General features: G+C 38.8%; 1 protein-coding gene and 1 non-coding gene across 2 annotated transcripts; both read left to right on the forward strand.

Moving 5' to 3' along the window:
* Positions 1–6,131: 6,131 nt before the first annotated feature.
* LOC141622304 (small nucleolar RNA R71) lies at positions 6,132–6,238 on the forward strand. The gene has a single exon (XR_012532928.1). It is a non-coding gene; the product is annotated as a small nucleolar RNA R71 (small nucleolar RNA).
* A 14,305-nt stretch (positions 6,239–20,543) lies between these two features.
* On the forward strand, positions 20,544–20,984 carry LOC141655850 (uncharacterized). The gene has a single exon (XM_074462879.1). It carries the CDS (start codon positions 20,544–20,546, stop codon positions 20,982–20,984), a length of 441 nt encoding a protein of 146 aa, XP_074318980.1.
* The last annotated feature ends 3,823 nt before the right edge of the window (positions 20,985–24,807 follow it).

Raw genomic sequence — 24,807 nt, forward strand, 5'->3', positions numbered from 1 at the left:
AAGTCCTATCGGTCCATTCTTAACAGGTAGCATCTTTCGATCTAGCTACAGGTCTCTAATATCACTAGTAATGACTCTCGCCCTGAAAAGTGATTTAAAAGCCTAAATTAACTTATCTCTCGATCTTATTAATTTAGTCGTCTTAATTAAGTAGTCTATTTCCCTCCCCTATCTTTCGATCTATCGGGTCGGTCAATTCCTAAGCATTCAACTAGTCGCGTGCACTTGATTCGTCAAATATAGCAATTAAATTAAATAAGACGGAGTTGATCTCACGGGAGCCGGTCGATCGACGAGGTAGGGCAGTCGATCGACCATGATGCGACTCAGGTCTACAAAATCTACGCCACCGACACTACAGTTCCCCTACATCTTAGCACGAAGGGTTTAGCTACTCATACTGAAAATAATAACAGCAATAAAATTAACAAATAAACAATAGAATTCATAATTGAATTAACTAAATAGATAACTAACATGAAATGAGATTTCGGCTTTGGGAAATCTAAACTAGCAATTCTAAACTACGGAAGAATTAAAGCAACAAAACTGAACAAAGGAACAGAAGAATACCGTAAGAACAATTGAAGAGGAAAGACAAAAACCAAATGCGGAAAGTAAACTTTATTGACGAAAATTTATTCTAAACTAATGGATTAATCAAAATTCAACCTTTTTGTGATGAACGCTAGAATAACCTGATGCCTGCTCTGAAACATAGGGTTCACGTTATATAGGAATATAGCGTGATTCTTATTCTTAAAACTTATTTACAATTGGGCTTCTAACTTCTCGTCCTTTTAATTCGCGTCAGATTAAAATAGTGGTCGATCGACCACTAGGACCGGTCGATCGACCAAGACGCGCTGTACAGAAGCTTCTGAAAATCGTGCTCTGGTCGATCGACCAAAGACATCAGTCGATCGACTGCTCCTCTTTCCTGCAGACTTCTGTTCAGCATTCCCACAGTCTATAGACCATGTAGGTCAGTCTATAGACCACTGTAGCTGGTGATCCGCTTCTAAAACTCTCGCAAATCTATCTTTCAGTCCTTGATACGCGCACGAAGTTCATCTCTCGAGTCACTACTTCATGTCAAATCCCATGCCAAGCACTTAGGGATGGATTCGGCTCGATTTCCGCTGGATTCTTCACTTTTCTGCAATATTACACAAAAAACACGAAACTAGACGGAAATAGGGAAAATAGTAGCATAAACTACACAAATGAGCTCTGAAATGCGTGTAAAATAGGGTGTAAAACATCATATAAATGACACGCATCACCTTGGTCTGTGGCTTGGTCAGGCTTGTGAACCCCTGATCCAGCTCCTGCTGCATTATTTGTATGGAGCTACTTTTAAGGTATCTTCTCATCATAAGAGTCTTAAATACATTTATACTCAGAAAGAGCTTAATATGAGGCAGAGGAGATGGATAGAATTGATTGGAGATTATGATATAGAGATAGTTTACCATGAAGGGAAGGCTAATGTGGTGGCAAATGCATTAAGTAGGAAGTCTATTTATGCTTTATGTTCAGCTATGTCACGTGTGAAATTACAAGATGAGTTAGAGAAAATGGGAATTTGTGTGATAAGAAAAGGGGATTTAACTATTGAGCCAGAGTTGTATGCATAGATTAGAGAGAAGTAAAAAGGAGACCCGAAGACCCAGAGGTGGTACACGGTCGTGGCTGACGATGTGGCATCGCTAAGAACCAGTTTAATGCTACAGATTAACAATCAATTAGCAACATGAATCATGCAAACGAGTTATGTAGTCGTTAAGAACCGCTGAACCGTCAACTATAGAGACTTATCGTTATGGACTCTCACGGGTCGCTCATATCACACATAGGCACAGGTGAATATATGTAAAAGATAGAAAGAAGTAATTTTGTAATGACACTCACCTAACTACGACCTATAAGAACATGCTTGCAGTCTAACATGAAAATGATCTCTACAACCGTACATATGCATTCCAACCAAACAAATGACCATGACACATGCCGAGGTAAATATGGATATGTGAGGTATGGGTAAGAAGGGGCTAAGACGAATTTGGTAAAAACAGAGTTAAAAGCCAAGCTAGTAACTAAGGGAACCAAATTAATAAATCATTCCAACTTTTTGCTCAAGATTAAACGATAAAGTCGGTGCTAATGATTAGCACAAATCTCACAATTTCCAATAGTAACTGTAATTCCCCAAATGATAATGATAAAACATGGGAATAAAATCATCATCTACTCAAAACTTCAGCCATGTGATTTTTTTTTTTCGAACTTTCTTTTCTAGGGCTTCAGTCGATCGACCAAGATGGTCAGTCGATCGCCTGGATTTTGCTCTTTTGCCGAACACTGTCCAACTTTTTGTTCTTTTTTTTTTCTTTTTTTTTTTCTTTTCTTGTCCTTTTCATCTTCCCAACATCATCTCAAAATGAGCATTAGCTACCAAAAACGAAATAACAATCCCAAGAACATAAACTACTAGCTTGACAAGGGCAGGCTAAATGTAGAATGTAGTTAACGGGACAAAAAGGCTATTTTTGGCAGTGTGGAGCTCATGGGACAAATGAATAAAAGGGTGGCCTCTTCCACATGTGTCAACTAACCACGAACCCGAATGCATACAGGTATTAAGCAGATTAAGTTCATATTTATGCATATTTATGTATCATGTCTCATAAGGAGTAACTACTCACATTCCTAAATGAACTGGTCATGAATGACACCAGTTAAAAGGCTCTAAAACTCAGAAAATGATGTAGTTTGCCATAAATCTAAGTCAAGTCTCAAGTTCAGCAAATAATTAACGAAAACTCGTAGATATGCATATTAGATTCTACTAATAACATGTCAATTAGCAAGGCTTAGGTGTAAACAGATGAAAATGCAATGTCGTCATTGAAATACAACCGTTCCGACTCGGCCTACATGCTAAAGTAAACGTGCATTTTTTTGAATTTTTGAATTTTTTCAATTTTTTTGAATTTTCTGTATATATAAGAGAAATGAAATAACAAATGCAAACTAGAGTGCAATAAACGTGAAACAGAAATCCAATAAAACATGTGAATGCAATGCAAAACCCTTCCCCAAACCAAATCACATAATGTCCCCATTGTGCAAAATCATGCAATGAAATAAAAGGGAAACGGGAATTTGCGATATTATAACTAAACAAGACATGAAGTTAAACTCGGAAACTCACAAGACTTTAAGCGCAGCAGGAAACCTCCCCAAACCAGCGTGAGCTAGGAGGTTTCTGTTGCCAGCAGTGCTACTGTAGGTACCTGAAAAGAAACAAAAGTACCGCACGTAAATCCGAGAAAGCAGTTTACGAAGCGCAAGATTATGTGCAAAAGAAGAAAACCGAAATGGATCGGAGAATAAAGTGGAGAAAAGACTCCCTCAACTCCGCAAATCGACCAAACACAGCAGGGGAATGGTCGTGAACAGGTACATCAGCGAAGGCTGGCCAGGGTGACAGGAACAGAAGCCCCTGGAGTCGCGACTCAGTCGATCGACCATACAAACCAGTCGATCGACTGAGAAACCTGCTGTAAGTTTCTGATTTCTTCGAATTAGCTCAATAAATTGAGCTAATATGGTTTATGAACCTGCAAATAAACATAATAACACGCCCAAAATTGCATAAAACCCAAAGTAACAGTCTAAAGTCTTTAAATCCTAAGCAAACTTATGAAAGCGAAGTCTCGCGCACACCAAAGCAATAAAATTGTTTTAAAAAGTCTTAATCAACTAATAGTTAATCATGAATGGCCACGGAATGGCCCACTTGCTCGACTTCTGACTGCAAGAAGTAGCCTCTACAGTGCTCATCTCCTCCGCGAGGCTCCTAACGACTCCAATATCCGCAGAACTCAACGGATAAGCATCTCTAACATCTTCCCAATCAATGACCTCGTATGACTCGTCAAAATCCAAATCGGACTCCGTCACCTTGACTGGCTCCTCATCAGGATCCTCATCTGTGCCATAGCTAAGACATACTAGACCGCCTCTTTGAACGATTGGCTCCTTCACAACTGGAGCAACATGCGGCTCTAACTTCCCCAAACCATTTCCTGCAATATCCAAAACAGAAGAATTGTCCTCCACGGTGCTCCTAATCTGGGGCGGAGGTGTTATAGCAGAAATAGGCATAGGGGCAGGCATATCAGAAAGCACAAAATAAGATTTCTTTTCAGAAATCATATTGCATTCTGGGCAAAAACAATGGACTGTTTCCCAACTTTAAAGGTCAATGTCCCTGAGCCAACATCTATAACTGCACCAGCAGTGTGCAGAAACGGTCTACCCAAAATGATAGGAATGTGAGCATCCTCGGGTATATCTAGCACAACGAAGTCAACTGGGAAAAAGAACTTTCCTATTTGCACCAGAATGTCCTCTAAGACTCCTATAGGCTGACCTGCAGAACGATCAGCCATCTCTACTATCATGTTAGTAACTGCAAACCTAGTCAATTTCAATTTCTTAGCAAGACTCAAAGGCATAACACTAATACTGGCCCCTAGGTCACACAAGGCCTTCTCAATAGAAAAGGTGCCAATATTACATGGGACTGAAAAACTACCTGGGTCTTCTAGCTTATGAGGTGCAGTATGAGTCAAATAAGAACATGACTCCTCAGTTAGTGCGACAGATTGGACAGTATCAAGTGACTTCTTTTTAGACAACAGTTGTTTCATAAATTTCATGTAAGCAGGCACTTGATTAACTAATTCTAAGAAAGGAACTTGCACATTTAAACTACGAATAACATTTTCAAACTTGTTAAACGATACCTGTTCCTTTGTCGGCACCAATCTCTCTGGATAAGGGGCTGTAAGAAGCAACTTAGCCCTCTCCTCTAAGTCTCTCATACCGGCGTCAGTGGACTTAGGCTGAAAATCCGCTACCTTGTCCTTGTTGTAGCTCGAACCTTCTTCAGACCGTCTCACGAATGAACCATTAACCGTCGTAGAGTTATACTTTGGAACCGGAACTGACCCATCAGCATTTGGATCTTGCCTCGATAATTTCGGAGCCGTCGTACCCCGAAATAAGTAGTCCCTCAAGTTATCTGGCATTGGAGGACGAAAAGGTTCACAATCAGCAGTATCTTCAGTCGATCGACCATGTAGGTCAGTCGATCCACCAAGCTTCCGCAGAACAAAAACTACATCATTGCGCGAGGCGAGTCGATCGACGGTGTGTCGATCGATCGACTGACATACCTGCTGATCGTCTTTTTCTTGCTACTGTTCACTCCGGCCTTTTTCTTGCTCGGTTCCGCCTCATCTTTTTCAGTAACATCTTCGACCATAGCGGGCCCATTAAGGGTAGACCCACTCCTCAAAGTAATCGCATTTAGAGTCTCTTTTTGATCCGGCTGCGACGGTAAATGCCCCGGAGCTCTAGTTGCACTTTTGCTTGCCAATTGGGCAATTTGACTCTCCAACATTTTTGTAGAAGTCTCTCTAGCTAGAGACTCCTTTTGCAGCAAACCCGACAAATTCTGAACCTTGTTTTTCAATTCAGAAATATCAGAACCTTGAAATTGCTGCTGCTGAGGCACATAGGGAAGCTTTTGATACTGCTGCTGCTTATGAGGGGGCACATAATTTTGCTGCTGCTGCGGTGGTGGACCCGGATTAAGGACATTCTGGTTAGTCCACCTCAAATTGGGGTGAACATTGGATGGATCGGGATAAGTACCAGTCTGCCTATAATGTTAAAAAGCAGCACATGTTTCATTTGAACTAGTACAAAACTCCGAAACATGTCCCTCTCCTCCACATCTTTTGCATGTAAAGAGACCGTTCGAAACTGCATTAACTTTATATATCCCTCCTTTTTGGGATCCCCCAAAATCTAGCTTGTCGAATCTCGCAGTAAGGGCCTCTATTGCAGCTACTGTAGGAGATTCAGCTAATCTTCTCTGATTTCCTCTAGAATTCACATGCTCAGCTTTATGGATGGCCATATCTTCAATAATCTTCCACCCCTTAGTTTCTCCAACATTCTCCTGGAATCTGCCATTAGCTGCAGCATCCAGGATAGCCCTCTGATCATCATAAAGCCTGTTATAGAATTGATTACACAGGCACCATTGTTCGAACCCATGGTGCGGAATAGATCGCACCAGCCTCTTGAAACGGACCCATGCCTCATGAAAATTTTCATCAGGACCCTGTTTAAAGCTTGTGATCTGAGCTCTAATCGCATTGGTCTTCGATGCAGAGAAATATTTCTTATAAAATGCTAGGGCCAGCGAATTCCAATCAGTAATACCATTGTCAGCTCGATCCAAATCCCGGTACCATTCCCTAGCAGCATCACGAAGCGAGAATATGAACATCGTCTCTTTTACCTGGTCCTGGGTCACACCTGCTGGTGGGGGTATGGAACAACAGTAGTCAATGAATATCTCCATATGTTTAGCTGCATCTTCATTTGCAGCTCCCCCAAATTGGTTTCTCTCAACCAAGTTAATGTATGCCGGTTTTGGTTCGAATTTTCTATCCGTCCCAGCTGGCAACGCGAATCCCTTATAGAGATTTTCGGCTTTTGGCTCGGAGTGACTGGCTATACTTGTTTCTTCAGCCATATCTGGAGATGTAACGGTCTCAGCTGAAGAAGTAGAAATAGGAGACGAAGGTGGATCCTCCTCAAATAGCTTGTTCTCGTAATAACTGGACAGAGTACTCAGCTTTTCCTCTGTCGGCAATACTCTAGATGATCGTCTCAACTAACGCAAAGTCCTTTCGATCTCAGGATCTAACGGTCGTAATTCACCACCCTGTGACCTGCGCATAAGAGGAAACTACAAGTAGAATATGAGAATAGTTTAAAGAACAGATGTCCCTTAAACTAAGATAAAGACTAAAATAAAAACAACTAAAAATTAAACAATTGCCTCCCCGGCAACGGCGCCAAAATTTGATACCGTCGTAGAGTACCAAAGATAAATTTATAATCCAAACTACTACTATAGATAGCGGCAGTCAGGGTCGAACCACAGAGAGGCGATGCAATTAATAGTTGTCTAACTTTAATCTAAAGTAACAGTTGTGAGGGGGTTTGATTTGAATAGTTCTATAACTAAAGGTAACAAAATTAAAACTAAACTAAAGCAAATAAACGAGTAATTAAAGAAATAAGATGAAATCAAATATTAAAAGGATGCTAAGATGGTCGGTTCACTATAGTTTCGGCGGCAGTATCCTAAGTAAGTCTGAAATAATCACGTAAGACGGGAAAATAAGAAGTCCTCTCGGTCCATTCTTAACAGGTAGCATCTTTCGATCTAGCTACGGGTCCCTTATATCACTAGTACTGACTCTCACCCTGAAAAGTGATTTAAAAGCCTAAATTAATTTATCTCTCGATCTTATTAATTTAGTCGTCTTAATTAAGTAGTCTATTTCCCTCCCCTATCTTTGATCTATCGGGTCGGTCAATTCCTAAGCATTCAACTAGTCGCGTGCACTCGATTCGTCAAATATAGCAATTAAATTAAATAAGACGGAGTTGATCTCACGGGAGTCGGTCGATCGACCAGGTATGGCAGTCGATCGACCATGACGCGACTCACGTCTACAAAATCTACGCCGCCTACACTACAGTTCCCCTACATCTTAGCACGAAGGGTTTAGCTACTCATACTGAAAATAATAACAGCAATAAAATTAACAAATAAAACAATAGAATTCATAATTGAATTAACTAAATAGATAACTAACATGAAATGAGAATTCGACTTTGGGAAATCTAAACTAGCAATTCTAAACTACGGAAGAATTAAAGCAACAAAACTGAACAAAGGAACAGAAGAATACCGTAAGAAGAATTGAAGAGGAAAGACCAAAACCAAATGCGGAAAGTAAACTTTATTGACGAAAATTTATTCTAAACTAATGGATTAATCAAAATTCAACCTTTTTGTGATGAACCCTAATTAATTCCCTCGAATAACCTGATGCTTACTCTGAAACATAGGGTTCACGTTATATAGGAATATAGCGTGATTCTTATTCTTAAAACCTAATTACAATTGGGCTTCTAACTTCTCGTCCTTTTAATTCGCGTCAGATTAAAATAGGGGTCGATCGACCACTAGGACCGGTCGATCGACCAAGACGCGTTGTACAGAAGCTTCTGACAATCGTGCTCTGGTCGATCGACCAAAGACATCAGTCGATTGACTGCTCCTCTTTCCCGCAGACTTCTGTTCAGCATTCCGACAGTCTATAGACCATGTAGGTCAGTCTATAGACCACTGTAGCTGGTGATCCAATTCTAAAACTCTCGCAAATCTATCTTTGAGGCCTTGATACGCGCACCAAGTTCATCTCTCGAGTCACTACTTCATGTCAAATCCCATGCCAAGCACTTAGGGACGGATTCGGCTCGATTTCCGCTGGATTCTTCACATTTCTGCAATATTACACAAAAAACACGAAAGTAGACGGAAATAGGGAAAATAGTAGCATAAACTACACACATGAGCTCTGAAATGCGTGTAAAATAGGGTGTAAAACATCATATAAAAGACACGCATCACCTTGGTCTGTGGCTTGGTCAGGCTTGTGAACCCCTGATCCAGCTCCTGCTACATTATTTGTATGGAGCTACTTTTAAGGTATCTTCTCATCATAAGAGTCTTAAATACATTTATACTCAGAAAGAGCTTAATATGAGGCAGAGGAGATGGATAGTATTGATTGGAGATTATGATATGGAGATAGTTTACCATGAAGGGAAGGCTAATGTGGTGGCAAATGCATTAAGTAGGAAGTCTATTTATGCTTTATATTCAGCTATGTCACGTGTGAAATTACAAGATGAGTTAGAGAAAATGGGAATTTGTGTGATAAGAAAAGGGGATTTAAGTATTGAGCCAGAGTTGTATGCATTGATTAAAGAGAAGTAAAAAGGAGACCCGAAGACCCAGAGGTGGTACACAATCGTGGCTGACGGTGTGGCATCGCTGTTCACCGTGAGGGAGGATGATGGGTTGAAGTTCGATGGGAGATGGTGTGTACCTGATGATGAGGAATTGGAAAGAAAGATTTTGACTGAAGTACATTCTACGCCATATTCTGTGCATCCAGGAGGAGATAAATTATATAATGATTTAAAGAAATCATTCTAGTGGCCTGGGATGAAGAAGGAGGTTGCTGAATTTGGTTCAAGATGTTTAACTTGTCAAAGGGTGAAAGGAGAGCAAAAGAGACCACAAGGTAAGGTACGGTCTTTAGATGTGCCTGAATGGAAAAGGGAGAGCATTTCTATGGATTTTATTGTGGGTTTGCCTCGCACTCAGAAGGGCACACTACGCCAATTCTGGCAATCAATAAGGAGCTTATCACAACGGTTTAATGCATTTAATAACGACACTTAGATTACCGTTTTCAAAATATTGGCGAAAACCTAGACCACGCTAATAAGAATAACGGTTTCCGTCGAAAACCGTTCTTATTATAATGTGACAACGCTTGTTTAACAAACCGTTATCAAAAACGTTTAACGGTTTCCAAAAGCTCGTTATAAAATCTCTTTTATCAACGGTTGTTAGACAACCGCTACCAGTTTAAAAAAACGGCATTTCGAAAACCGTTACTAAATTAGCACCAGTAACGGTTTGTGTTACCCGTTGTTATGTTATAGATACGGGTTTCTTATAACCGTTATCATTTGCTATTATGAAAGAACGGTTTTTTAATTCAAGCGTTGTCACTATTTGACTAGATTTCTCAGTTTGACCACTGCATTCTAAACTTTATCAGAACTTTAATAAATACTCAGTTTGATCAACCGTTTTCAATTTGACCAAAATAATTCTATAAATATGTCTTCATAATGTTAAAATCTAAATTATCAAACATTTACTCTTTAATTTCTCTCTAAAAAAAAATATGGTTGCTGTATCGGAGCTACAATCACGTAATGGTTACGCACAGCCTTTTACTTGCATTCTCCATAATCTCCCGGTTCGTTATGATGAGAATGGCAAGGGTTTAAACCCTAATTTTTTGTGGTTGAGGCAAATGCTTCATGACTCCGGTTTCACTGCGGTTAAAAAAGTGTACCCTGTGTCTACAAACAAGCAAGGTTTTGTAGGCTTCGCTTTTATCGAGTTTGACGAAGCCAACTGCCATGATAGTTTTCGTCAGGCAAGAACATTATGGGCTAGATTTGCGGAGAAAGATGCGAGGAAAGAGGACTTTTATTCGGATGCTAAACAAAAGGGCCCTTATCTATGGGTTGCGACCCATCTTGATCATCGTCAGCTGACACATTATCGGAGGCAATACATTCCTACCAACGTGCCTATGTCATGGGAGAAAGAGGCCATTCCACCAGCTGCGCTGCCCGCTGATGATGAACAGTCGATCTACGACTTAATCTATGCCGGAATTGGGCATGAAGACTATTCTAATTCTTCATCAGATTCTAATTAAGTCTTTAATTATTATCTGACATTATGAGTTGTATTTTGATTATGGTGGTTATTTGAATAAAAGTTTAATTATTTATATTATTTGTTACTACGTTTGAATCAAGTCCTTACACTCAAATTCAATCCACCAAATAAAATACCCAATTTGTAAATATCGACGACGTTTTAGTAAATATCGACGACGTTTTCATTCCGAAAGACAATTTTGCCCTTCACATCTCACTAACTCTCTTCTTTTCTCTCTAACTCCAAAAATCCCCAAATATTCCCAACATCAAACACCATCACCACCTCCTACCACCACACCGCCACCAGACGCCGCCACTGCCGTTTACCGTCGCCACCGCTACTGTTCATATCCGTTTTTTTTTTTTTTTTTTTTTTTTAAATTAGCTTCGTAATTAGTTTTGAAAGATAGATTGTTATTTGTATTATTGTAATTGTATTGTTGTTTTTGTTGCCAATCTTTTGCTAATTAGTTGTAATTGTATAGTTATTTGCGTAAAATAAGTCAATTATATGTCGAATAATATTGTTGTTGGTGTCGAATTTGAGTCGAAAAAAATGGGGAAGGGGACACCATGGATGAAACGTGAGAATTGGTTGTTTCATCAATGGTGAAACATGAATTTTGGACGTTTGGCCATGGAGGAACGATGGTTTTCGCCATTTGCCCATGGACAAACGTTGGAATCCCACGTTTGGCCACGGTGAATTTTTTTTTTGTTTTTTAAAAATTCTTTTTTTTTTAAAAAAAAAAAAAACAAAAATTACCGTGTCCAAACGTGGGATGCCAACGTTTGGTCCATGGTGAACGTGGATTTCCATTGTTTGGACCATGGTGAACGTTGATTTCCAACGTTTGGACCATGGGCTGAACGTTGGATTTCAACTTTGGTCCATGGTTCAACTTTCGGGGGACAAATTCAGATTTATGCAGAAAAAATCGCAATGTTTGCTATTACTAAGTTAATACGTGACGTAAATTAATTATCGAACATATTTAACGGTGCGAAAAAAAAATTAACCAAATAATGAAGCGATTAAGTTGTTTAAGTACCGGTGATTCGGGATCCGTCATGTTGTTAATTGTTGTTGTTCGTTTTTTTTTTTAATTTAGTTGATTTTTAGTTGAATTTGAGAGGAAATTTTTTAGAGTGAGAAAGTGTTTGATGGGTGGAAGGGCAGTTATCATCTTTTTTTTTTGAAAAACGTCGTCGATATTTACTAAAACGTTGTCGATATAAATCAGCCCCCGTAAAATATTATAATGACTAACTTTCTACTTATAATAATAAAAAAGAATGGCAACGGCATAATAAGATAATAAGAATTGGAACCGTTATGTCAATAATAAGACAAAATGATAACGGTTCTTTGTTAAGCCGTTATCATATTACATATATCAACAACGGTTATTTTAAAGCCGTTGTCATATTACAACAATTAACAACGGTGTTTCTTAAAACCGTTGTAAAAACAGATCCAGCGCTATGATAACAATACAGAGTTTATTTTTTTAGGGTGTTATTTATAATGAAAAACTAATTAAAGAAGTCATCTTTGCCGTCGTCGTCGTCATTAATCTTTATAGCTTAAAAAAGGTAATCTCATTTTCATAGCTACTGGCTTATATATGGGCCGTACTTGGATGATTGATGGTGAAATTGGTGATCCCATTTATAATGATGGAATTGCTGAATTTTACAATTTCGTTAGTGAAAATTTTCATCTCCACTCATCAATCCCCTGCCCTTTAATAGATGTGGTATTATTAGGGTTTTTCCTATCCCAGATGTCAAAATACACTTAGAAAAGAATAGTTTCAGTAGAGATTATAAGCGTTGGATTTTTCATGGAGAATTAGAGGATGAGGATGGGGAATCTGATGTAGAAGTAAATAATCATACACCTGAAGCTGCTGGTTTAGATATAGGGGATGGGGCATATGATTGCAAGCTAAGAATGTTGACTTGGCATAATAGTGGATGCATTGAAGATGGAAAGTTAAGACACCCAGTGTATGGTCAACAGTGGAAATAGTTTGACGCTAAATATCCTGACTTCGCCAAAGAAGCAAGGAACTTGCGTCTAGCGCTCTCCACAGATGGAATGAACCCTCATGGAAACATGAGTACCCAACACAGTACTTGGCCAGTTGTGTTGTCCATCTATAATTTGCCCCCATGGGTTTGCATGAAACAGACGTATCTGATGTTGTCTTTGTTGATTTCTGGCCCTCGACAACCTGGAAATGACATAGATGTGTATTTGGTACCACTTCTAGATGATCTGAAGATTCCGTGGGAAAGAGGGATACCGGTGTTTGATGGTTATAAGAAGGAAAGTTTCAATCTGAGAGCTATGTTATTGTGTACAATAACTGACTTTCCGGCGTATGGCGATCTTTCTGGACGTACTGTACATGGGAAAGAGGCTTGCCCAATGTGTGGGGGGGATGTTGAATCAAAATATTTGAAACATTCTCGCAAGCATGTGTACAGGGGAAATCATCGATGGTTATGCCCTGATCAACATTATCGTAAGCTTCACAAGGCGTTTAATGGGTGTTCTGAGCAATGTGGGAGTCCTCAGATTTTGAATAGTCATGAAGTGTATGATAAAGTGAAAGATATTGAGATAACGTATGGGAATAAGGGACCTATGTTGTCTACTCGTGGTTATAAAAAAAACCATATTTTTTACCAAACTTTCGTACTGGCGTGACCTCCCGGTTAGACATTGCCTAGATTTTATGCACATTGAAAAGTACGTTTGTGATAATATAATCAATACTCTGCTGAATGTCCCAGGTAGGACAAAAGACAACAAGGCAGCTAGGGATGATATGGTTGAGATGGGTATTAGGCCCGAGCTGGCAGCTAAAACAAAAGGAAATCGGACTTTTTTGCCGCCTGTAGCTCATACTCTTTCAAAAAAGGAGAAAAAAGAGTTTTGCGAATGCTTGCATGGTATTAAGGTGTCAGAGGGCTATTCATCTAATATTAGAAGCCTTGTTTCTTTGCAGGACCTAAAACTTACTGGTTTAAAGTCACATGACTGTCATACATTGATGCAACAACTACTAGCTGTGGCCGTTCGTTCCATTCTACCTCCAAAGGTTCGACATGCTATAATTAGATTTTGCTATTTCTTCAAATCAATCAACAGTAAAGTCATTGATCCCGATAAAACGGAAACTTTGCAGGAGATCCTCGTCACCAGTCTTTGTCAGTTTTAAATGTATTTTCCTCCCTCATTTTTCACTATCATGGTTCATTTGACTGTCCACCTAGTCCGGGAGGATTTGTATCTCGGGCCAGTTTATTTGAGATATCAGTAACCATTCGAACGATTGATGAAAGTTTACAAGGATTACACATATAATAGGTATCGTCCAGAGGGGTGTATTGATGAGCGAGCAATTATCGATGAAGCTCTTTTGTATTATTATGCGTACCTCTCCTTGGATGAGTTAATTGGAGCTCCTACGAATCATCATAGTGACTGGATGAATGGAAAAGGTGTAAGGGGTCGTGTTTCCAAGGATATGTCATCTGACATGCGACATAGAGCTCATACATACGTTTTATTTAATGATGATCATGTCCAGCCTTACAGAGCAGAACACCAGAGTTACCTTAAGGGAAAACACCCTCATAAGAACGAAAGGTGGTATGTAAATGAGCATTACAAGTAATTTAGTGATTGGTTTAAGGATACTATTTACGAGGATGACAACCCAATTGTTGATAGCTCAACCAGCCTACGACATCTCGCTTTCGGTCCTGATGCTCGTGCAACTTTTTATAGCGGGTATGTGATCAATGGGTACACTTTCTACACCCGCATTCAAGATGAGGCGAGCACAATGCAAAACAGTGGAGTTTGCGTAGATTCTCGGGCTATATACTTTGCTAGTTCAAAGGATAAAAATCCTATTTTGGGTACAATGCAATATTATGGAGTTATTGAAGAGATATTGGTTTTAGACTACATGGATTTTGAGATACCTCTATTTCGGTGCAAGTGGGTTGACAATAATAATGGTGTTAGAAAGGATGATTTAGGATTCACATTAGTAAATTTTGACAAGGTTGGAAACAAGGACGATCCTTTTATATTAGCGTCACAAGCAAAACAAGTTTTTTATGTTACCGATCATATGGATAAGAAGTGGTCAGTTGTTCTATCTTGCCATCGCTGAATTCCAGATGATGAAGACGTCGAATTTGAAGGACTTGATCACAGTGCTATATTGCAATTTGGTAATGATGTTGAAAATGTTAATATGCCAAACATATATACACGGGATGATCATGATGAAGGTATTTGGGTTAATGAAGAGACTACCAAATCCAAAAAACGTTCCCGATAGTGAAAAATATCAAAGAATCCAATCGAGTTATCTTACGTCATGTGTAATTATTGTCTTGCTGTTATATATATCAAACTGCTGTTGTAAACTTTTTCTGCTGTTGCAGCGGGCGGGTTAGGAAAAAATCGTATCAAACAAAATGATGCTTTATCCATATGAAAATGATGCTTTATTTCTTGGCGGTAAAATCAAACAAAATGAAATACAAATTAAAACAGATATACCCAAACCGTTATTCTGGACGTGTACAGTTATAACGGTTGAGGCCGTTGTTATGTTTATAAAAATGTTGCTTTATTTCATGGCGGGAAAATCAAACAAAATGAAAATATTTCAGACAACGGTTATTTCTAACCCGTTGTAGATAGTACTAATTAATTACGGTTTTAAACAAAACCGTAGTCTGTTTGGAAACAAAATACAACGGTTTTTCTTATACCGTGTTTATTACTTTCCAAAAAACAAGGTCTTGCAAGTGTTGTATTATTCACACATATATACTCTGAGCTTCCCCCCCCCCCACATAATATTCTCAAACATTGAGCTTCCCTTCTACCACCAGTCTACCCCATCGTCGTCGCAGTCATCGTCATCGTCGCCATTGTCGCCGCCAGATCAATCCGGATTCTCCTCTTTAAAGAAGTAATAAACTCTCCTCTCTAGAGATTTGTTTGTTATTATAAGTATGCATTGTTATTATTTGTTTATTAATTTCTGCTTTAGATATGGTTGAAAAGCGGAAAAGAAACGATGGAAATGCGTCAGGCGACGACTCAGGTGATGAGAATAATTCGCAACACACTGCGGGTCGAATGCGCCACAGGGTTTCCCTAGAAGCAATAAATTCAATGATACCTAATCCTTTACAATGGGATAAAGATACGGGGCTGCCATATGGTGAGTATGCCGGGTATTTTGCGAGTTGGATTGGTTGTTGTGTAAGACAATATGTGCCTCTCGGTTCGCCGCGTATCTGTGAACTGAGTCAAATACGGAACACCATGCTAATAAACAGAATAAAGGTATGTATGTACAATAATAAATGTTTTAGCTGAAATTAAGTTACTACTTGATATGTGTATTAGCCGAAACACTTGTACCAACTATGCTCATCATATATGCAGTTAGCTTACGTTGTCCCCGAAATGTATGTTAAGTACCTAAAAAAAAGACAGGGGAAGCCCTCAGATCTTGGAAGTTAAAGATGGCTGAGAACCACTTGTTCAACAAGGAAACCGGGGAGATGAACAAGAACCCACCAAAAAAGAAGTATCCGTATGTCAGTCAGGACCATTGGGATAGCTATATCGCTTATAGGCAGTCTGACAAGTTTAAGGTAACTTAATAATAATAATAATAAGTAAAGAAGTATACTTAGTTTAGTGTTTGGTCATGCTTACGTTTCTTGATACAATTTATTTGATGAAGACTATGAGTGAGAGGAACAAGGCGAACATTTCAAAGAAAAAGACCGTCTTTTACGGCTCCCGACGTGGTTGTAGATTGATTAAGAAGAAACTTGTAAGTACTACATAATTCTTATAGTATTAGACTATTAGGTGTTATAGTCGGATGTTATATATGTTCATCGTAATCATACATATTTTGAGAGGATATCAATGTGATGAATGAATTGTAGGCAAAGCTTAGAAAATTCAGTCGTCAAGACGCTTGGGTGAAAGGTCACACTCCTAAGAATGGAATGACGGAAACTGAATATGATAAGGACATCAAAGAGAAAATTGTAAGTTTGAATAAATATGTCACTCCTACCACTGGTAGTCGGAGTTATATAATTGTGTGTTGCTTAATGGTTTTATGTTTATGTAAAGGATCTGTGAGAAGGAGGTAGAGGAAGGAAAATAGAAGTCTGAAGGACGTGATGACATTCTTGGTAGGGCAATCAACAAATCAGAGCATCCAGGTCGTGTGAGAGCGGTAGGAACGCATGTTGGTATCACTAAGTATTTTGGGAAAACTACTCGACGTGGTGATGCTTCCAAGAAAGTAATCTATAAATACTGTATTTGAACCAACGTAATTAATTTACAACTATATATGCTGACATTAATTTCTACTACACAGCTACATAAAATAGCCAGGTTGATGATGAGAATGTTGGAAACTGGGGAAAAGCCATCAGAAAAGGAGTTGGATATGGTTCAAGAAGTCATAAAGGAAGCAGAGGAGGAGGAGGAGGAGGAGGAGGAAAAAGAGGTAATAATATTTGTCTTATATACAGTGTGTTATATGATTTGGAAAATCAGTACGTGTTATATGGATAACTGTTAATGTACATAAGGAAGCCGAGGATGACATGACAAGGGAGAAGGAAATTGGAAAGGAGACTGAAGTGGGAGCCAAGGATCGATATCAGGCAGTTGAAGAGGGAGAGGATGCCAGGAAGGCCGTGACACAGGATGAAGTGGAGGTAGTTGATGATCAGATGTTCTTCTCAACACCGAAAAAGGTGATAGCTGCTAGTTTATAATTATTCATATCATACACGTTTTTTACTTAGGAAATTTATTAAAGTTAGTGAATGTATGTGTACTAATTGATTAAAGCTGACGTGAAGGGCGATTGCAAGGTGGCTTGTCGTATGTCCTATTTACAGGGGAAACAGAAAGTTGTTGTTGCCAGGGGATACGTGTTCAATTACGGCCGGCTTCAGCAAGTTAAGGTTCATGGTATACCCCTTCGTCACAATTGCAGGAAAGTGGAAGTGTCCCAATTATATAAAGACTAGTATGGGGAAGTACAAGTACCATTTCCTACTGAGGGGGTCTTTTATTTGAAAGAAGCCCTAAGCTCTTATGTGCAATGGCCTGACAAACTCATCAATGTTGTCATCCCTGAGTTACCAATATGCAGACGTTAATCTTTACTGAGGCGGTTACTTGTTCTTTAAATATATTAGGGTACGAATATTAACATATCGTAAGTACTTTAATCTTTACATTTGCAGAACTTAAGCAAAGCCATGATGGCAGCTAAAGCAATTACTACTACGTTAACGAAAGTTGTTGCAGGCAAGCCTGCTTATGATTCTTATTATGAATCGTGTGAATATAAGAAAAAAGATGAAAACTGCTTCGCTGAAGGCTTTGTACAACCTGGCTGTAAAGAGGTCACCTACAGGTGATGTAGTCATGATTAGCATTGAAAAGGATGTTATGGGCGCAACTGATATAGCCATACTGGACCCAAAGCAACTGATGGAATTTGTCGACCTTGACAATTTAGATGCTGTTCACATTTTGATTTGGATGAACTAAATTTTATTAAATTAACTATTAAGTCATTTCCATTTACGAATAATGATGTTCGTTAAAATTATTAATTACAATAACTATCTTTGTTCCATGTGGTGTAATAGGTACCTCAATAATCAGTTCGCTGAGTGGAAGGTCCCTAGTCACGCCTACGGATTCTTGAGTCCTAAGACGTTCTCTGTTAATAGAATTTCATACCAAGAACAAATCAATAATACCCCTCGTCGGTTGATGTCGTCCAAAAAACTATGGCTTGCCCCCTATAATGAGAATATGTATGTATAGTATGTGATTATTATAATGAATTACGGTTCTATAAATTTATTATTAACATGCTTAAATGCATGTAAATGAACTAACAGTTCAATGTCTCAAAATGAATAGGAAGCATTGGGTGCTACTAGCAATCCAAGTGGAAACAAAAACAGTGTACTGGATTGACTCTCGCGATGGCAAACCCTCTGACATTTGTGTAAGGATGGCAAACCTTCAATAATGTCATTTGTTATTGTATGACTTAAGCCATATATATTCAAATAATAATGGCATGTGTGTATATTTATGAATTAGTGTTTTTGAAGCAAAAAAAAGATTATGTCCATTTGGGAAATATGAAAGCAACACTGATCTCAATTTTATCACGCCAATAGTAAGTGTATTCTTAATAATTACTCGTACCATTTAATTAATGTTTATGCGAGAGGTTGATTATCTAATTCAGCTGATTTGTGTGTGATTTATATAATAGTCTCCTAAAGCACCAGACGACAAACAATGCGCCTTTTACGTTTGTCACTCCATGTGGAAGGTTATCGACGGAAAACTTTATACCATTCCGATACGGGTTAGTGTGATTTTAAAAACTATTTCAGATGTAAATTGAGTTCAATTCTGTATACTTCCATGTATTATATCTATTTTGATCATACATATTTTGAATTGTAGTTTCCACTAATACTCAACAAAGCCCAGAATATTCGCCAGAGGACATCAATCGGATGAGAAATATGTGAGCCAGTTATGTTGTTTCATTAGCATAGTCTCAATAGTTTGCTCATGCTTTATGTAGGTGTGTGTGTGTATATATATAGAGCCATTGTGTCTTGGCTTCTTTTATTATTTTGAGGAAATTGTGTTTTGGCTTTTGATCATCCTGTTTGTACTGTTTTGAAACTGAGTTTAATTGATCACGAGGTGTAATATTTTGATGCAGGATTGAATTTTTGCAGTGCACAGCTGCTGGAATGCTATTTTCAGCAGCAGCTGAAAAATAACATTCCAGCAGCTGCTACAAACGCTGTTGAAAAAATAGCATTTCAGCCGCTGCTAGAACAAGCTAAATTTGTTTAAAAAAAGAAAAAAAAATTTAAAAACGAAAACGGTTAAAAACAACCCGTTGCAAACAATTATTTGACAACGGTTTTATTTAGATAAATAACCGCTGACATCTTTTCCCTCCCCATTCAAACCGCCAAAAATATATGATAACGAACGATAACCGTTGTCGAATTCAAAATGTTAACAACGGTTTATTTAAGAAGAACCGTTGTCAAAGGTTCCTCAATTGATAAATATAACAACGGTTTATCACGCAATAAAACCGTTGTTAAATATTGACATTTAATTAAATAAGATAACGAAATGAACCATTATCATAGATAATATTTAACAACGGTTTTGGAACTGTTATTAATATCTAATAACGGTTTCTTAAAAGTATACCCATTGCCATAAACATAATTAACAACAGTTTTATAACGGTTCTTGAGTAGTGATAACGGTATTATAGATCCGTTTTTTATGTTATATAAAGGTCATACAACCGTGGTATATATTTAACAACAGTCGTTGCAATAACGGTTCCGTGTTTCTATTTAATAACAGTAATTGCATTATTTGACCGTTATTGGATGTCTTATTTGGCGTAGTGGCAATAATATGATTTGGGTGATAGTAGACCGTATGACTAAGACTGTACACTTTATTCCTATGAAAAATACTTGGAGTAAGGCTGAGTTGGCTAAGGCTTATGTGAGAAATATTGTGAAGCTGCATGGAACCTTATAGATATTGTTTCTGATCGGGACTCGAAGTTTATTTCCAAGTTCTAGCAAGAGTTACAAGAGTGTGTGGGTACAACTTTGAAGATGACCACTGCATTTCATCCAGCGACAGACGGACAAATAGAGAGGACTATTCAGACTTTAGAGGATATGCTGAGAGCCTGTGTCTTGGAGTTTGGAGGATCATGGGAGGAGAGGTTAGACTTGATATAGTTTTCTTATAATAACATTTATCATGCTTGCATTGGTATGTCACCTTTTGAAGCTTTGTATGGGAGAAAGTATAGGAGTCCAGTCTATTGGACGATGTCACTGATGTCGTGACACTGGCGCCGGATTTGATCTAGTAGATGGTTGAGCAGGTACATGTAATTAGACAGAAGATGAGAGCTGCACAAGATCGACAGAAGAATTATGCAGATTTGAAAAGAAGTGAGATTGAGTTTGGTGTGGGAGACAAAGTATTATTGAAAGTTTCACCTATGAAGAGGGTGATGCGTTTTGGCAAGAGAGGAAAGCTGAATCATAAGTACATTGGGCCTTATGAGATTTTAGATAGAGTTGGTGAAGTGGCATATCGTTTTGCACTACCACCAGCCTTGGCAAGAGTTCATAATGTTTTTCATGTTTCACAGCTGAGGAAGTATGTGAGTGATAATACTCATGTGTTAGCAGCTGAGATAGTTGAGATGGATGAGAATTTATCTTATATGGAGGTGGCTAAGGAGATTTTGGACAAAAAAGTGAGGAAGACGAGAAATGGTGAGATTGAATTGGTGAAAGTTTTTTGATCTAATCATAATATAGAGGAAGCTACTTAGGAAGCTGTTGCTGAGATAAAAGAGAAGTATCCCCATTTATTTGCTTAAGGTATGTTGATTACGAGGACGTAACCTTTTCTTTTACGGGGGTAGAATATAATACCGCGTTTAATTTTAGTCATAAATGATAGTAATGTAACACCCCCATTTATCCAGGAGCCTTTAGCAAGACATTTCCAAATAAATAGGACTGTTACCATCTCGGTTGCCCGAGGTAGTGAATAACAAAGTACAACAAACCAAAGTACTTTAGATTAAAATTTAGCGAATAAAGGTTTATTACAACTTAACCAATACTAAACAAATTTAAATTCACATTTATTACAACTCGCAGCGGAAATTATAGAAACTGAATTATTAAAAACTATGTGGTCTAGACTTCTGGGTAGACTGGCCGAAATCCTCATGTATCCCCATGAGCTCCCAAGTCCGCTAACTCAAGTACCTATCAAGTCTGCTCCCCAGTTACGGTTCATCACAGGTGTTCACGAATACACGGTCAACCACGAGGTTGAGTAGGAAAATCACACAACATACAAACTTAATAGATGAAATCACATGGAATAAATACCACTACCAATTCTCTATCATATCCATACTCAATACCACACAATCGTCACGGTCCCTGACCGGGGCTCCACTACACCGTCGTCCCGCCAACTCCTAGCCCGGGGATAAACACAAATATCGTCCCAGTCCGAGACTGAGGATAATCTCTCCATAATAATACCATATAATATGCATAACTCAAAAAGACCTACCCACATTAAAATCAATCATCATCCATCCATAAACACACATCCATATGACAATTAACACAAATCACACATTCAATTGAGTAGTTATCTTACCTGGTAAGCAAGTCGAATTAAGCAGCTCAAGCAATCGAAATAATAAGGAGAAGAATCCCGATTATACTTCCTTCACAACTCTGTCACCTAACATATTAATAATATTTGCAATTACTGCTTATTCTATTAACAATTACATAATTATATTTTCATTACGTAATTATATTGTCTCATAAATTAACAATTATAAAAACCCGTTTTGAGAACCTGTCTTTAACCAAACTAAAACCAAACCCAAACCCGTGTCTAACACCCATAAACAAAACTCCACAAACACCCATGTAAACCACCCGTAACAATAACCCACAAACACCCTCATTAGCCGTTCCTCACCGTGTCAACCACCCCCATCCATGGTGAGTCCAGACGACCACCCAGATCCAGGTCAAGCCCAACCACCAGAACCAAAACCCACGCCCTAACACCCCTTCAAAACACGACATAAGACGACCAACAACAACAACAATAACCCTTCCAACACCGTGTATTAAACCCATGACCACGACCACTACAATAACTCTAACACCCAACGGCCACCACCATTGCCACCCCTGGTCCACGGCGGTTCCAACGGTACCCTCCACCCTCACTCAAGGTCAGAAACGTGGCTATGGTGCTTGTCTTAAGACGGTCACGCATGACCCTACCACTTCCCTTGTTTCGCTCCTGTTTCACGCTCAACTCCGTCAACCCTTACGCAAAACACCACCCTTGTCCACCCACGACCACCCATAGACATCGACTAACCACCCTGGGCTAACCCAACCCAGGTACAGTCTCACCCAACCACGGCAAGGGGTTATAAACCTTATTCTATCTTGCAAACTACCATCACGCATTCCCTCGAAACTCCGGCAAACCACCGCACAAAGCGCCACCAACAACCACCCTACTGCTACCCCTACGGTCGACGCACCAACCACGGTCCATCCCCCTAGGTCCGGTCTCGAGTCAAGCATGGTGGGGGTCCTAAACAAGTAAAAACCGAGTCACACAACCACTCTAAACACCTACGAAAAACCCGACAATTGCCCCTACCCCGACGGTCAACGGTAGTCAAACAGATGGGCCGGTCACTCCCTAGTGGTCCACGGCCACGTTCAAGGTCTTAGCTAGTCACATGGTGGTCTAGTTTACGAGTTATAATAGCCTTAAGACGAGTATGTTATGAGACAATAATGAAATTACCTTCAGACGATAAATTAAGACGAACCTCTTGTTTTCTCCCTTCTAGATCTTCCTCTCTCTCTTTATGAGTTATTTATCATATTTTATGACCAATAATAGCAAGGTTAAAGACATAACTTGTATTTATAGGTAAGGTTAAGGATATCAAATAGGGAACTTCTTATTAATTAGGAAACATGTAATATAAAACAATTACTCTTATAATAATAATAATAATAATAATAATAATAATAATAATAATAATAATAATAATAATAATAATAATAATAATAATAACAATAACAATAATAATAATAATAATAGTAATAGTAATTATAATAATAATAATAATAATAATAATAATAATAATAATAATAATAATTATTATTATTATTATTATTATTATTATTATTATTATTATTATTATTATTATTATTATTATTATTATTATTATTGTTATTATTTATAACACCCCCATATACCAAAGAGCCTTAACAAGACCTTCCCTAGAATATAAGGGCGTTACCATCTCGGTTGCCCGAGGACAGTAATAATCAAATGTCGATGAAAGAACGTTTAAGTTAATTACAAGTGATTAACAAAACTAAAGATATATAAAGGTACAACTCAAAACCACTATCAGGTATGTGAACTACTTCTGTCATGACTCGTGATATACTCATCCCGCCAAGCACCTATCTATCATCCAGATCACAACCTGCTAAGACTGACTGCTCACCATAGTGGATCGCGGCAGACACAACAGAAACAAACAACAACAAAACCACACAAGGTCAGCAACTGAGGGAACAGACACACCACCACAGATACAACACAGGCACAACATTACACACACACATCTCCTCCAACCAACCACCATCACCGACTGTCCACTGGACCAGCCCTCCCAGTGGGGGACCGCAGCCGTTCCCACCTAAGCCCCGCTCATCAATCCGAGCGATAAACTTATGTCCATTAATGTGCACATCCCCTCCCGTGGCAGGTTCGACGGAGGGCGAACTACGGGCGTGAAGCCACTCCCGCAAGTGACTCCACTCAGCCGAGGATGCACCTCGAGAATCATAGATAAACAATCACAATCAGCTGTACCACAACAACGATAATCAAAACAACACAACACCAACCAACGACCACAATCAATCAACCATACCGATACTACATCAACCAAACCACATCAAAAGACACTCTAGACAACCAACAGTATTGAGTAGGCGAACCTACCTTTTGCCAACAGCAGCGATTCCGCGTCAGATAACACGATACCAATCAACCAAGCAATACACCTATACACACAGTATAATCATCTATCACCATTACTACAATCCTAACTGAAAACAACAATGACGATGATGATGACGATAACATACCTATACACAGCCATCTGGCGTCAAGACCGCTACCCGACACAAGCTTCCCATCCCCATTGCATAAGCATCCTCAAGGACCTCAAAGGAAGGGACTATGGTGAAGGAAAAAGAGAGTGACATCATTTAGGTTTAGGAAAGAGAAGCGGAAATGATTTGAGGTTTCACGATTATCGATTTATAAATCCCCGCTGCAAGCCCGTTACTCGATCGAGTAACTAACTTACTCGATCGAGTGACCCCTACTCGATCGAGCTCCCAAGCTACTCGATCGAGTAGCCTCTTCTAGATCGAGTCCCACATAAACCAAAGCACACATCATCACAAGACATCACCCGCAAAGTTTCCCAAGGTCAAGATCAGTGTCTAAGGTCAGTCAACGGGTCCCTA

The sequence above is a fragment of the Silene latifolia genome, chromosome 1, assembly GCF_048544455.1.
Source record: "Silene latifolia isolate original U9 population chromosome 1, ASM4854445v1, whole genome shotgun sequence".
NCBI lineage: Eukaryota > Viridiplantae > Streptophyta > Magnoliopsida > Caryophyllales > Caryophyllaceae > Silene > Silene latifolia.

Excerpts from the sequence above, each read along its gene's own strand:
- LOC141655850 (XM_074462879.1), top strand. The coding sequence starts at position 20,544 with ATGGTTGAGCAGGTACATGTAATTAGACAGAAGATGAGAGCTGCACAA.